We start from the raw sequence: 15463 nt of genomic DNA on the forward strand, positions 1-15463 counted from the left end.
TCAGTTAGTAACAAAGCCGACAGTATCCTTGAATTCGGGGGTTAGCTATGGGAGGTATGTCTCCATGTGTGCCGAAGAAGCGTCTATCATTATACGTTGTTTATCCAATCAAAAACTTCTTCGTTTAGTTGGTAGAACCCACGCCAATATCATATTGACTCTCTCTCGTCCAATAAGAGTTTCCGAGAGTTACTTTATTCAAATCTCTCCTTTCCAAAGCTCCACAAGGAAAAAAGAGTAATAGGACAACAATATTGCTTTCATTTATTTTGAGTTCTTTCTTTGTTGAGATGGAAATCGATGTTCTTTTGAAAAGGGCTAGGTAGTTTGCGCGCAGGCAAAACTTCTTCATGAAAGATCAAAAATAGACTTGGATTTCATGGGTTTCTTAATGACTAGTCGTTCGTTTGAAGCCTTAAGAAATCGGCAGAGAAAGCGACAGTTTTTTTCCGAATGACCTTATTTCGAGAATCAACTAACCGACAAATCCGTAGCCCAGGTGATTCGTTGCCTCCCTCACGCCAAAATGGGATGAATCTTCTCATGCAGCTTTTTGATTATTCAGGGCGCAGTGAAGCCAATTTCCATCAAGGCAAGGGGGTAAATAAGGGGGAAGAGGAGTTGTAACGATAGAAAAGAGAAATGACTATAAGGAACCAATGATTCTCTCTTCTTAAACAACCTATATACTCCACACTTAACCAGCATTTGATAGATTATCCAACCCCGAGCAATCTTAGTTATTGGTGGGGGTTCGGTTCGTTAGCAGGTATTTGTTTAGTCATTCAGATAGTGACTGGCGTTTTTTAGCTATGCATCACACACCTCATGTGGATCTAGCTTTCAACAGCGTAGAACACATTATGAGAGATGTTGAAGGGGGCTGGTTGCTCCGTTATATGCATGCTAATGGGGCAGGTATGTTTCTCATTGTGGTTCACCTTCATATTTTTCGTGGTCTATATCATGCGAGTTATAGCAGTCCTAGGGAATTTGTTCGGTGTCTCGGAGTTGTCATATTCCTATTAATGATTGTGACAGCTTTTATAGGATACGTACCACCTTGGGGTCAGATGAGCTTTTGGGGAGCAACAGTAATTACAAGCTTAGCTAGCGCCATACCAGTAGTAGGAGATACCATAGTGACTTGGCTTTGGGGTGGTTTCTCCGTGGACAATGCCACCTTAAATCGTTTTTTTAGTCTCCATCATTTACTCCCCCTTATTTTAGTAGGCGCCAGTCTTCTTCATCTGGCCGCATTGCATCAATATGGATCAAATAATCCATTGGGTGTACATTCTGAGATGGATAAAATTGCTTCTTACCCTTATTTTTATGTAAAGGATCTTGTAGGTCGAGTAGTTTCTGCTATCCTTTTTTCCATTTGGATTTTTTTTGCTCCTAATGTTTTGGGGCATCCCGACAATTATATACCTGCTAATCCGATGCCCACCCTGCCTCATATTGTGCCGGAATGGTATTTCCTACCGATCCATGCCATTCTTCACAGTATACCTGACAAAGTGGGAGGTGTAGCCGCAATAGCACCAGTTTTTATATCTCTCTTGGCTTTACCTTTTTTTTAAAGAAATGTATGTGCGTAGTTCAAGTTTTCGACCGATTCACCAAGGAATATTTTGGTTGCTTTTGGCGGATTGCTTACTACTAGGTTGGATCGGATGTCAACCTGTGGAGGCACCATTTGTTACTATTGGACAAATTCCTTCTGTCTTTTTATTCTTGTTCTTTGCCATAACGCCCATTCCGGGACGAGTTGGAAGAGGAATTCCAAAATATTACACGGATGAGACTCATCGCACCAGATCCTTTTGGCCATAGCCATAGAAGAAGCTGCTCCTCCGAAGCGGAGGGAGGGGAATCTATTGATTCCTATAACCCTGCTTATATAGCGTTTTTAAGACAACATTTAGGGTTTTTCCCGGGTTTGGTACCAAATCTGGATAAACTCCTTTCGGTTCTTAAACCGGAGGAAATTCTCTTTTTGGCTTTCCGCTTTCCGCGGGATGCGAACATGTTTAAATTGCCCCTAAAGAAGATCAAAGATATGATTAAAGAAGTAATGGCTAAAGAGGAGGAAAACAGATACAAGCCTCTGGTGGAAGGTTGTGAAGACCTAAGTATGACGGAGGAGGAAAACAGATACAAGCCTCCGGTGGAAGGTTGTGAAGACCTAAGTATGACGGAGGAGGAAAGGAAAAAATTGCTGGAAGCATTTTCTTTCCTATGGGATAAAAACAATGAATTGGAACTATTGAGTGGTGTAGGTATCCATCTTAGCAAACAGAGATACCGAGGCCCACCAACCTACTACTTGTTGGTTTGGTGGGGAAAGAGGAGTGGGTATGAGGGCTTCTTTCACTTTTTAAGGCTAGTTTACATCATTCCACATGATGATTTGCTAATTGTTTTATGATCCTTGACTAGCTATATGGACCCTAGGAACTTGCATGTGCTATTGCTGCTGTATAAAGGAAAGGTGGCTCACGTTACCACTCTCCCCTATTCCTACAGGAAGGAAGAGTCCATCAAATGCAAGTCGCTACCAGTTTCCTATTTTGGATGAATACCATCACACCATTTGACCTCAAAGTAACGAGTACTCAAGGAATCCTCTGGAATTCCAGTCATGATGATCAGGTACCCGGAGTACATCACCCTCATCAGGAAGAAAAGAGGGAGAAGTGGAGTAAAATGGATTCAAATGCCGCATTGCAAGTGAACAAAAGAAACCAGTGAAAATAGAAAGAGAATGAACACGTGTATCAATTCATGAGTTAAGGAATACTATTGGGAAGATTGGGTGACTAATATCCTGAGAAAACGATCTCTTGCTTCCCTTGAAACATGCTGAGAGGACCATTTCGATTAGTGAGAAGCTCAGTTCATGGGTCATGATGGCAGATCATATCGTGTACTAGTGCACTGTTCTTTAGAGATCTATGTTCAGTGAACAAGAATGTAGTGAGGGGTGCTACTTTAGTGTTATTCCTAGACTGATGAAGTGAAGACTTTAGGCCTCGCTAATAGTGGACCAACTGAGAATGTTTGTTTCTCTTTTCTGTAGATATCTCAATATTCCTTGAAAGCCTTATGAATGGTGGCGAGGATGTGGAAGAGCTAGTCATATAGTCCTTGAAGCTTGATTCCTTTTATCGGTTAGCAAGGAGTTTGAAGCTTGAGTACTTTCATTCAGCTTTCGTTCCTGTGAAATGAAGTTGGTTCAGAGGTCTCAAGTAGATCTTCTCAGACAACGAGTAATATCTCTACTACACTTTCCTTCCACTTTATGTTGAGCAAGTTCACCTGTTAGCTTTCCCGCCAAAGGACAGCAAGCCAGTAATGTGAATCATCATAGTTTCTGTTTTCAGACAAGTACATCGTCCACCTTTATCATATTAGCAAATAGCTGATCTTAAGAGATCTCAAATAAGGGACATACTTTTGCGTATTTTCGAATGGAGCAGAATAGTCATTCAACTGATGCTTTGAAACCGACGTTTGCAGAAGCTTCCACCATTACGATGGTGACCACGGCGAGTTTTCGACTCCACATGCCGGCGGGCAGCAACTGACGCTGCCAACGACCCGCGACGGCGAAGTTTTTTCTACATCCATTTCAAGTGCGACAGCGAGCACATGAACAAGATGCTGGTGTGGGGTTGCTGCGAATCCCGACGACGAGAACTTGCATGGAGCAAGAGGGGAGGGGAGGTGTTGCGACCTGGAGGGAGGCGTGCAGTAGGAGAGCGCGGCCCCCGCCCCGACGAGCTGAGCGAGATGCGGGGGGTCCGTGCGCGAGACATGGGGAGGAGACAAGGGTGCTGCGAGAGGAAGAAAGGAGCTGGGTGAACCGTTTTTACCTAGCGACTGGATCCGACGGCCCACGCGCGACTGGCCAAATTGTTGGATTGGCGCACCGGCGCAGATCACTGCCCATAGGAAATTTGGAGAGGATCCAAATCTTACAAATTCCTGTCAAATTCCTTCGAATCAAAATGAACCCGAAGTACTGACAGAGTACCAGCAGGCCCTACCCTACGGAAAGGAGGAAAAAAAACACGGCCCCGAGGCTCAATCCTCGCCGACACAGCGCGGCTCCGTCAGGGCACCAGCCGCCGGAGGATGGCGGCGCTGGCCGCGAGCCGCCGCCTCCTCCTCCTCCTGCTCCGGCCGGAGCCGGAGCCGTGCCTGCGCTCCCGCGCCCTTAACCCCTATTCCGCCGGCCGGTAACCCCTCCCCCTCGAACCTCCCCTCCCCTTTCGATTGAGCGTCACCCGGCCTCAGACGCTTGTTTGCTCCCAGGGCGAGGCGGGCGGGCGGCGTCCGGCGCGCGCCTCCGCTGGTGAGCTGCCGGCGAGGTTTCTCCGACGAGGGGGGCGCGTACGCCGGTGAGAGCCGCAGCAGATTCCTAGTCTTGCTCGTCAGGCTGTGTGTAATAAAGTTCAGACGTGTGACATTGCTTCTGGGTTCTTTGCCTGACAGCGAAGAGCAATGCTCCGGACGAGCAGTTCCTGCGGCTCTCGTTGGACGAGGGAGAAGGCGATGGCGTAGTGCGCGGAATCAGCAAAAGTGTGGTGAAGGATGCGAAGAAGAGCGCCATCGAGCTGCTTGCTGTCAGGTCAGGACTGACAGATCATAGACCGTGTTCTGAATATATATCCACCTCCCTGCAAACCTTCATAGAAACAATGTGCCATTGGCTGCATATCTAGTGAATGCTCGGTAGGCGATGTTTGCCCATGAATTCGACGCGGTAGGTCGCAGTGTGAGCATTGTGAAGTTTGCGTGTTCATCTCGCACACCGAGATAGTTGGAAACCTGAGGAGAATCAGTTGTAGATAGAAAAATAAAAGCAGGATTTTGCTGCTTAGAAGTGCAAAGCCTTTACTTTTGGGAAAACATGGTCTGGAAGCCACGGTACCGCAAGATATCGCATGCTAATAGTAGGCTGCCTAATCTCTTCAACTTGCCGATTTGTCGAGTACCACACAGAGTCTAAAGGAAATTTTGTGCTTTGAATTGCGGTCACTATTATTCACTTGTACGGTTGGCGCTTATATACCGGTGTTGAAACTGGACGCTGAAATACGCCTTTTTGTTTATCTTGAGCAGAGCATTCAGTGTTTCTGAGCTCAGGAAGAAACTATGTGCTAAGAATTATTCTGTCGATACAGTCGATACTGTGATTGCTGATTTCAAGGCAAGGTGAGACTCCTGTTTAATATCCTGGCACGGAAATTTGATAAACACCCATGCACATGTTTCTGAGCATATACTGAATCACCATCATAGTGGGATCAACTAGCATATAACTGCAGATACATGTGTCTCTTATCCTAAAACCGGATTGCTTCGATAATCCAATTACTTTTTGCTAGTTGGCATTAATAACACATGTAGCGTTTTCTGTGTTACAACATCTTGTTTCTTTGTCCCCGAAGGGGTCTGTTGAATGACAGTTATTATGCGGAATCATTTTCACGATCCCGGTGGCAATCATCAACTTGGGGTCCAAGGCGTATAAAGCAGGTACTGTTTTCTTCTTTCTTCTCTCAAATGAAACATTTGGCGTCCCATCCTTGATTTTTTTGATTCCCAAGTCCTTTGTAATGAGTTAACATGTGTGTATAAACTATAAAGTATAAACCCTCCAAGAGTCATTCTCTGTCATCCGGTAATCGGTAATGTGAACTGCTGCACCTCAGCCTTGCATTGACTTGTTCTCATAGTCTTTTTGTTTTCCTGCAACTCTCTTAGAATAACTAGCAAATATACCCGTGCGTTGCAACGGGAGAAAAATATATATATTACATGCCCCTACCAAAAAAGCATGGCTCAAGACTCCCCCATAACACCACCTCCACACAAATAGGTCCACATACTCTATTTCAACACGGCGCCCCAATTGTGTCGCCACTTATGCTCCTCACCCACATCGCCGGGGTGGCGGCGTCCATCTAATCATGATGTGTCCAACCTTGGCCAATGCCAAGGCTATATGCTTGGCGCAAGGCAACCAATGACTATTGATGCTCTACTGGGTGCGGCTTGCAAGGAACAAACACCTAACAAACCTTCGCGGCATGCATGAGTGTGGTTCTTCGGCTGACTATTATACGAAAACCATAAACTTCAGATCTCATATTATCTTCACTCTCTGTTATCTTGCTCTTTGTCGTTCTTGCGCTATCTCATGTCTTTATCTTTATTAGCCAATCATCCATTTTGCAGTATTTTTTATCTGCGGCACACATATTTCTTGTTCCATCATTTAATCATTGGCAGATAGCTAGACAATAAAGTGGCCAAAATCATGGAGATTTTTCCTATGCCAAAAAAAACATGAATTAAATGGCAGATTGTGAAGGCAATTACATTGATTATTCTAAACTTAATAATACTTCTGTTTCTAAGATAAGATAGTGTTCTCCCTATAGTTGGTCAGAAGTTTTTGTAATGAGTTAACATGTGTGTATAAACCCTCTAAGAATCATTCTCTGTCATCTGGTAATTAGTAAATGTCAACTGCTGCACCTCAGCCTTGCATTGACTTGTTCTTGTAGTCTTTTTGTTTTCCTGCAAGTCTCGTAGAATAATATACCATATGGCAAACTGACTATTAATATCGCAGAAGCCTTCTGAGAAGAAAATTTGTTCGGTTACGTGTATATGTGTTGTGTAGCAGTCGAAACACGGATTCTCATTGACGTTAATTTTGTGCTTGATTTCATGGAGATGCTGCGATCATTCGTCAAGTATCTCATGTTTATTTTGATACCAATCAGGCGCTTCGCCAGAAAGGGGTGCCAGATGCCGAAGTGGACCAGGCGACGAGGAGCGTGTTCCAGGACGACCGTGGTGACGAAGACCAGGCCTCACATGGCCTCTCAGAAGCTTCCATGGATCATCTCTTGGCTCAGGCCGCGAAGCAGTGGGTGCGAGGGAGCAGCTTGCCCCTGGAGAAGCGGCGTGCGCGCATCGTGAGGTGGCTTCAGTACAGAGGGTTCAGCTGGGGCGTGACCAACTCCATTATCAGGAAGCTGGAGGCGCAGCACCCTCCCTGACGACCTTAGCCTTCTGCTCTCCATTGTTTTTGTTCCAAGTTAGTGCAGTGTGGCAAGTATCTAACCTCTGTCTGCTCAATCTGGTTCCTGATTAACACGATATGTTTATATTGATATAATGATTGCTCTGCACCCTTTCTTCTTCGTATTACTGTGACATCCTAATTGGAGATTAGCTAGGAACACCTGATTCACGTGGAATCATCGAATCGCGCATGATGAACGAACAGCGTAAATGCAAGGTGGAATATAAGAATGTCATTGTTCATGCATATTCATCGGTACTTCGATAACAGTGGCCGAATGCCTTTTCAACTGATTTTTGCATGGAATTTTGAATATATCAGCATTCACTATCCTAGACCCAAACTTAGACCAGACCAACACAGATATACCATGGGGCCGCAAAAACAGAATCGCGACAAGATCAGGTCACAGAATGTGGACTCCTCCACTAAACGGAGCATGAGAAAGTTCTAACTGTATATTCACTGTAGCCATCCATCTAGCATACAATCTAAAATAAAAAGTACTCCCTCCGTCCCAAAATAAATGACTCAACTTTGTACTAGCTTTGGGACGGAGGGAGTAACAGGTTACGGTACATCTACAACACTACATTGGAATTTGGAAGAACTGTATTGGTGCCTCGCTGCCCGGACACACTGCTTGATGCTCCTCGGTTCATCGGTTATGATAGGCGGTCCTGGAAAGCGCAAACGCATCTTCTTTAGCAATGACCAAGACTGATAAAGAGGAATACAGCAGGTAAAGTTAGGGGATACCTGTACAGTTGGGCCAGTATACATGCCAGGGCGCATGTTAATGTACACAGGTGAGTTTATGGCTTCAATCCAGGCATAGTTATCTGGGCTATCGACTGTCTTTGCGCGGCCACTGGCTGCAGTTTGTGCATCACACGAAATCATGAGAAGCTAGAAGATGCGAGAGCAGACTGGAAATTAAGAGTATCCAGACAAGATGAAAAACCGTCAACAGCTCTACGATGTTAGGATACTACATTCGGATAGTTTCTCAAATTGAGAATGAACAAACAGAACATAAAAGAATGTTGGTTGAAGCACCTAAATCACCAAACCTATGAGTTATGGCACTAAACGGCAAAAACAACATGTTTTGGCAAATTATAGTCGATATACCTCAGCTTGCTACTATAGGTAACAGGCTAAATCTTGACCTGCCACCCATCTGAGGCAATAGAATCCGAGGCAATAGTGTGGCAGGTATGCCATGCTTGGCATGAGCAGACCTTACCTAACCACCAAAGTTGGCAATCTTGCTCACACCGAAGGGTAACGTATGGTCCTGTAGATCTATATGTCCTCCATGCCATGTGCATACCCATACCGAGAGCCACTTCTGGAAATAGTAGGCTGTTGAATTTGCTAAGGACCCTAGAATGGATATGTTTGGTGCTCCTCTTAGGGTGTTTCTGTGCTACTTAAGCCAAAAAAAAACTGAATCTAGAAACTATGAAAAACGATTTTTGTTGAAAACCTTGATACAATACACATCTTCCATGGCTCAAAATATCAAGATCAAATTCGATTTACAACTCGAGAAACAAAAAAGACAAATCTGACTGCATAGTACACGACTCAATTTTGTTGTGGACAGTATATGTTTGGTACTATTCACCGTCTAATTTTCCTTTTTTTTTGTCTCTTTATCTAAGAACTGAGTTTTCATATAAATTTTTGAGGCATGGTAGATGCATCTTGCATCAACATTACAAAAATAAAATCAGACTTTATATAATCTTTTGTATATAGTTTTACATGTAGATAGCACGGAAGCACCGTAAGAAGAGGAAGCACCGGATATCTCCTTGGATCCTAAAGAAGGAGCAAGGGCCATGTTTCGATGTCCAGGGTCATTTAAATGCTCCAAATACACATCACAATACCATTAGAGAGTTTGTACAAATGAGCCACCATACTGGTGTTTGCTACATCCAGTCTCCAATTCAAAGTGAAATCAACTGATCGGTTGCTGCCATCCTGTAACATCACTTACATACATCATAAATACCTTCACTCCTAGAAAACCAAGAGTGATCTCACACCTACACTGGTACTTTCATGGGCAAGAGTGTGACCAAATCAATCAGTTGCATTGTTTCCCTAAACCACGGTTCCCGCCTTCTCATTGACAAGATTTACGAGGCAATTATTATTTCTAGGATCATCAAACTAAAAGGCACATTAACAAATAATATATGCTTCCAGAAATAAATATCTCTCATGGATGATGCATAGCTACTACCAAAGAGTGAATTTAGTTAAGGAATTAGCAATGAGCTCACCATGAAAACAAACATGCGCTATAATGAAAAGGAGGAGTTTCACTTACAGAAGCTAGAAAACGGATAATCATTAAAATAGGTGCAAATTCGACCAGCATCTTCAGCGTATGGTGGGGCAAGTACATCAAGAACAGCACAAGAGGCAACTGAAGTGAAGGAGTGTAGGTTCCCGCCACTTTGGGGATACAAAACGGTAGTTGGACATGGAGCAGTAAGAACATCATCTGCATGTAACTTGGCCAGCTTCACTGCATATGAGCAATAAACACATTAAATATTTCAGGCTAGCAATACACCTTTTGAAGATCTGACTTTGAAATATGATGAACACGTGGAAACAACCACTAAAATGATTTGAACAACTGTAAGCCGTAACTAAAATATGTCAGCCCATAAAAAAAGCCGATCAAAAAGAACCAACAGATTCAGGTGACGAAGTGCAGTAGTATTGGACCATTGGTACTACGACACAGCTCACAGTGTTCATTAGTTCGCTGCTTGGAAGTGGAAACCAAGCAGAAGAAATATTATACTGTAAGAAATAAGGACCGAACACAGACTCTGCATGCAGTATTTATAACTGATAAGGAATGAAATAAGCAAAACAAATATTTCAACTTGAAGTAGAGCAAAAGTTAACCTTGTCGATTACTCGCTAGAACAGTAGGCTCTACCCAGTCATATGATTTCACATGCATCGAACCATACAGGATTTTGCTCAATACAGTCATTCCTGGATGATCATGGAGAGGAATGACGGCTGAAGTTGGCAAGCAGAATATTCCAATCTGCAAAAACACATAGAAAACACACACACACAAATGTTAAATGGCCTATACAAGCTATAACTAGCAAGTGCCCTCTAGTATTGCTACTAAAAGAGTTGTAATCAAGCAAAAATTAAAAATGTGGAAGAAACTACAATATGAAATTATAAGTTCGTTCAAAAGATAAGACAGATTTTCAAATCTGATGGAGGAGTGACAATGGTAAACATGGCCACTTATTACACAAGTAAATTGTAGGTTGCGAACCTGAACAAATAAAGATGGCTTATAAACTAGTACAGAGGAACACCAAAGTGGATATGTACTTTGACTATTACAAAGGGATAGTGGGGACAAAATATTTTCGATTGGAAATGTAACCAGGAGCATACTACAAATCTAGAACAAGCTCGATGTTCTTAACAGCAATGAGGTCATAATCAACACTACGGTCTCGTCGGCAATTCGATGATTGTCAGCATATATGGATGTATGCAGCAAATTACATCGGTCAAGTGGTGATTGCGGCGACAGGATAAGCAAGGGAGCTTACAGAGAAGGCGTCGCACTCGTAGACGTGCAGGTAGGTGATGGGCTGCGCCCACCTGGACGCCCTGGCCGCGCCCTTGACGAAGGTGGAGTCGAAGAACCCGTGCCCGCCGCCGCCGTCCCCGAGGCTGTCGTCCCTGAGCCCGACGTCCGCGGGGCTGATGGTGTCTGCACATAACCGACCGCGCACATTGAGAGGCAGAGACTAGGCGAGCATAGATGGACAGGGCGGCCATGGCTAGGCAGATGGAGAAGGGGAGGAGGAGGAGGAGGAGAGGGGGTTACCCATGAGGGAGGATATGGCCCGGACGGCGCTGGCCGGCGGAGGGGCGGGCGGGGACGCGGCGGAGGAGGGGGAGGGGAAGGTGCGCCTGCAGAGGTCGTAGAGCGCCTGCACCCGCGACGACTGCGCCCGCGCGGGCGCGCCCCACGCCATTGGGTCGGAGCAGGGGCGCGCGGGCGGCGCTTGGATTGGATGTATCCGGCCGGCGGCGAGCGCGACGGGGAGACGGCGAAGGGGGCCGGGTGGTCTCGTGGTGGAACGATAACGAGCGGTTTTTCTGTTTGGCCTTTTTTCTGGTTTCGTGTGTTCCCGTGCGCCCTCAATCTCGAGGTGACAAATCTCAGGAAACACTTCAAAAAAGTTGTGCATCTCGGCTTCAAATGTGGGCCGGCCCACTACGAGATAACTAACGCGCTACAGTGTCCGGTTTTGGGAACCTTCTAGAAGGTTCTTGAACCGGGTTTTCACTGGTTTTTCAGTTTCTTTTTTTCTTTTTCTTTCCCTGCTTTTTCTGTTTCTCTTATTTCCTTTTAGATTGCTTTTTCTTCTCTTTTTATTTCCTTTTTGTTCTTCAGAATTTCAAATTCTTTACTAAAACTCAAAAATTGTTCAGAATTTTAATAAATGTACCTCGTTAGTGGTTTTTGTTCACAAATTCAAAAAATGTTTTTATTTTATAAAAATTGTTTGCATTTCAAAAAAATACATATAAGTTTAAAAAATCATGTTTTTAAATTTTGTTTGGCAGTTTCAAAAAATCTTCCCATTTCAAAATTTGTTCACCAATTTGAAAAAAAAAATCATATTTTCAAATTATGTTTGGAGTTTTAACAAATGTTTTCATTTGAAAAATTGTTCATAAATTCCAAAAATGTTCATGTTTCAAAATTTTTTCAGGAGTTATAAAAAATGTGCGCAAATTTTAAAATTGTTCATGTTTTCAAGTTTTGTTCAGGAGTTTCAAAAAATGTTCCCACTTTTCAAAAATGTTTGTGTATCCAAAAATTGTTTTGGAATTTAAAAAATGTTCGGATTTTCCAAATAAAACTTCACATTTTCTATTTTGGGGGGATTTTAAAAAATGTGCACATTTTCTTTTTTTCAGGAGGTTCGAAATTGTTCAATTTCAATTTTTTGTTCATAATTTTCAAAAAATGTTTGGGCAGTTGAAAACATATTCCTGTTTCTGAAAATTGTTCAGAAATTTCAAAAATGTACACGTTTTCATTTTTTCAGGAGTTTTGAAATTTTTTACTTTCAGTTTTTTGTTCACCAATTTTGAAAAAATGTTCTTGGTTTCACATTTTTCAAAATATGTTCGTGTTTTCAAATTTTGCCGAGGAATTTCAAAAAATGTTCCTGTTTCAAAAAAAATGTTCCTTTTTTAAAAATATTTCAGTTTTAAAATTTTATTCGGAAATTCGCAATTTGTTTGTGTTCATAGACCCGTTCGTTTTTTTCAATAAAAACTGATTTTGAAATTCAAGATATTATGTGGATCTGCGCTGCCTATTGGTTCTTTAAGCTTGGCACTGCTATATAATCATTGAAGAATGCTAGTTCGACTGGTAGAACGACGTCAGGTATAGCCTGAGGTCTTGGTTTCGAATTCCCGCGACGTCCGCATTTTTTTAACTACAGCGTGCTGTCGGTCGTTACATTCATGGGCCCAGTTGGACACCCGCCTGTGCGAAACGGCGCCTGTTTGCCGCAGCGAGCGGTGAATAGGAGCTCCCGGCGTAAGGCCAACTCCACCGCGTGACCCCAAACGGACGTCCGTTTTGTCCGGATTCTGTCCGATTGGGTAGCGATTTGGGGCCGTGTCCGGGTCTGTCCTCGGATGCGGTGGCCGTGCGCCCAGCGCGCGGCCGCATCCATTTTGCCCCATCCTGTCCGCGTCTTGTTTTCAAATGCCAAGCCCTAGTTCAGGCCAGCGGCCCCGGTTCATCACGCCGGCAACAGAGCCAGCAGCCTACACATCCATCGCCGGCATTAGCCAGCGGCCGGCAACACAGCCAGCCTCCAGAATGAATAGTTCTCCTCGTCGGCAACACAGCCAGCGGCCGACAACACAGCCGGCCTCCAAAATGAATGGTTTCTCGCTGGCACACTACCAGCGGCCCGACGGGCGGGCGGGCGGCACCCATGCCAGCCTCAAAAAGAACGGCCACGCCGATCGGATGACCTAGTTCAGGCCTTTGGCGTCGAGCATCTCCTTCTGCCTGGCCTCGAACCAGACCCTCGTCTTGTCGCTCATCTTCGACAAGTCCACGCTCATGATCGCAAGGGCCACCTCCTTCGCTTTGGTGGCGGCATTGGTGGCCTCGATGTCGAGCTGCCTCTGCCTGGCCTTGATGTTGTCAGCCTCGATGTCGAGCTGCCTTTGCCGGGCCGCCTCCTCCATGTCGAGCTGCCTTTGCCGGGCTGCCTCCTCCATGTCGATCTTCATCACCTTCGACATAGATGTCATCGTCTTCATGCCACGAGTCACCATGGTCGTAGTCAGCATGGTCGTGCCCACCTTCATCGGGGACGTACTCGGCGCGGCCATCCTGACTTTGGGTCTCATCGGGGTCGTAGGCACGACCATGCCCACCGTCGAAGATCATGTCCTCCATGTAGCGGTTGTAGAAGGGGTCGTCGACCGCTGGCGTTGGGGTTGGCATTTCATCAAACAAGACGCGGGGGGCCGGCATGGTGCCCGTGAACGGTGCCTGTGCCTGCTTTCTTAGCATCTCAACGGACGGCCGCCCGCCGCTGCTGGACCCAGGCGTGACGTTGAGGTCGATGACGGCCGCGGGGCGCGGTGTGGACGGCGCGAACGCGCCCACATCCGGCGACCCCGAGAAACGGGTCTGGCCGTCGTGCCTTGGCGGAGGGAAGCAGGGCGACATGGGCGCGGTGCGCGACATCGGCGACTGGCAGTGCGTAGGCAGGGCGACCGACGAGCCTGTGCTTGTCGGGCCGACGGCCGCTGCAGGGAACCCGGCAGGACGGCCCATGCCAAGCATGAGGATGGCGTGCGCTTTGTTGACGAGGTCCTCCTTCTCGTCGGCAGTGGCCTTGCGCCGCGCGGCCTCCAGCTCCTCGCGCTGGGCGGCGAACTTGGCCGCGGCGGCATTGACCTTGACGACCGCTCTCCGTTCCCTCCTCTTCGCCGATCCCGCGTCCAACTTGGCAATCTCCTCCGGCGTGCACTCCGACCGCGGCTTCCTTATCGCCTTCTTCTTCACCTTTGCGGGTGGGTCGACGGCCAGGCCACCGGAACCCGGCGGGGCATCGGCCATGGACGGGGGAAAGAGGGGCGGCGGGAGGGACGTGGGAGGGTTTGGGGCAAATGGCGCCAAATGGGCGTGGGGGGGGGGGGGTTGGTTTCTCCCACCGACGGCCGGGCTAGGGGAGGACGAGCGCGCGCGTCCCGCCTGTCCGCGCGCTGTCCGTTTCACCCCAAACCGAGCGCAAGTTTGGGCCGGGGATGGGTCGAAAACGGACCGAATCCGGACATTTGTCCGTTTGAGGCCGCGCGCTGGGCCGCCTCTTTTGTCCCTTTTACCCCAAACGGACGGGGGCGGACAGGATAGGGTCGCGCGGTGAAGTTGGCCTAAGAGCAACTCCAACACGCCCAACCATTTGCGTGTATGCTTGGATCAAAACAGACACAAAGTCAATCCAACATGTTGATCCAAGCGGGCGCGCATCCGCATTTTGTCCGCCGCACATCCATTCCAGGCCCATATTTGAATTTGGACCTTGTTTGCGCCTGCACGGGCACGAAACGGACGCACGCGACGTCTGCCAACTCCTCCCACCGACTCGTCAGTTGGTGGCACGTTGGCCATTCCATCTTCCTCCCATCGACAATCAACACACTCGACCGTCCCACTCAGTCGTCGTCGCTTGTCCAATTCCGGTGCCCAGGCCAGCCATTCGCATGCACATACCTCCCCCGCAGCACGCCACCACCGCCTAGCCGCACCGCCGCCGCGGCTTCCCCAACGTCACCGCCAACACCACCTCGACCCCCTTTAACAGTACGGTGTTTCCTATGACTCAAGAAAGAGAAAAACAAAACTATGAAAATGAAGTCTTCAAGCTTCATATTCCTCGCATGAATATCAAGTCTTCACGGTAACACCAATTTCTTCACTTTCAAAGTCTTCATGAAAGTCTTCAGAAATACCAAAATCTTCAGTCGAAGATATTCATTTTTAGGGGTCAACTTTCCCTGTAAATATCAAACTCCTCATAGACTTATAGACCTGTGTACACTCACAAACGCATTAGTCCCTTAACCTATAAGTCTTCAATACACCAAAATCACTAAGGGGCACTAGATGCACTTACAGCCCTACCGACTGGTTGGTGGCTGTTTACTGTAGCCGTATCCCCAGTGACGGGAGCTTGGTCATCTTAGCGTGACTACAGCCCCACCACCTGGTGGGAGGACACTGTA

The 15463-nt window shown here is 46.3% G+C and overlaps 2 protein-coding genes and 1 long non-coding RNA gene across 3 annotated transcripts; 2 read left to right on the top strand and 1 right to left on the bottom strand.

Annotated features, from left to right (window-relative positions):
• Nucleotides 1–467: 467 nt before the first annotated feature.
• LOC123047276 (uncharacterized) lies at nucleotides 468–2259 on the top strand. The gene is made up of 2 exons (XR_006422891.1): nucleotides 468–2123; nucleotides 2181–2259. It is a non-coding gene; the product is annotated as an uncharacterized lncRNA (long non-coding RNA).
• Nucleotides 2260–4036: 1777 nt separating this feature from the next.
• On the top strand, nucleotides 4037–7229 carry LOC123047277 (regulatory protein RecX). The gene is made up of 6 exons (XM_044470773.1): nucleotides 4037–4247; nucleotides 4324–4409; nucleotides 4504–4639; nucleotides 5134–5226; nucleotides 5463–5550; nucleotides 6807–7229. The coding sequence occupies exons 1-6, from the start codon at nucleotides 4144–4146 to the stop codon at nucleotides 7083–7085; spliced, it is 786 nt and encodes a 261-aa protein (XP_044326708.1). The 5' UTR covers nucleotides 4037–4143; the 3' UTR covers nucleotides 7086–7229.
• A 283-nt stretch (nucleotides 7230–7512) lies between these two features.
• On the bottom strand, nucleotides 7513–11315 carry LOC123047278 (plant cysteine oxidase 3). Its single transcript, XM_044470774.1, has 6 exons — nucleotides 11013–11315; nucleotides 10732–10895; nucleotides 10052–10199; nucleotides 9459–9659; nucleotides 7871–7986; nucleotides 7513–7791 (listed from the first exon to the last, which is right to left on the bottom strand). The coding sequence occupies exons 1-6, from the start codon at nucleotides 11161–11163 to the stop codon at nucleotides 7777–7779; spliced, it is 795 nt and encodes a 264-aa protein (XP_044326709.1). The 5' UTR covers nucleotides 11164–11315; the 3' UTR covers nucleotides 7513–7776.
• Between the last annotated feature and the right edge of the window lie 4148 nt (nucleotides 11316–15463).

The sequence above is a fragment of the Triticum aestivum genome, chromosome 2B, assembly GCF_018294505.1.
Source record: "Triticum aestivum cultivar Chinese Spring chromosome 2B, IWGSC CS RefSeq v2.1, whole genome shotgun sequence".
NCBI lineage: Eukaryota > Viridiplantae > Streptophyta > Magnoliopsida > Poales > Poaceae > Triticum > Triticum aestivum.

What these genes read in the sequence shown, in the direction of transcription:
- LOC123047277 (XM_044470773.1), top strand. Translation starts at nt 4,144, where the DNA reads ATGGCGGCGCTGGCCGCGAGCCGCCGCCTCCTCCTCCTCCTGCTCCGG. An exon ending in AACCCCTATTCCGCCGGCCG is followed by an intron (nt 4,248 to 4,323) that starts GTAACCCCTCCC and finishes GTTTGCTCCCAG; the next exon opens with GGCGAGGCGGGCGGGCGGCG. An exon ending in GTCCAAGGCGTATAAAGCAG is followed by an intron (nt 5,551 to 6,806) that starts GTACTGTTTTCT and finishes GATACCAATCAG; the next exon opens with GCGCTTCGCCAGAAAGGGGT.
- LOC123047278 (XM_044470774.1), bottom strand. Translation starts at nt 11,163, where the DNA reads ATGGCGTGGGGCGCGCCCGCGCGGGCGCAGTCGTCGCGGGTGCAGGCG. An exon ending in GGCCATATCCTCCCTCATGG is followed by an intron (nt 10,896 to 11,012) that starts GTAACCCCCTCT and finishes GGTTATGTGCAG; the next exon opens with ACACCATCAGCCCCGCGGAC. An exon ending in ACGAGTGCGACGCCTTCTCT is followed by an intron (nt 10,200 to 10,731) that starts GTAAGCTCCCTT and finishes GTGTTTTTGCAG; the next exon opens with ATTGGAATATTCTGCTTGCC.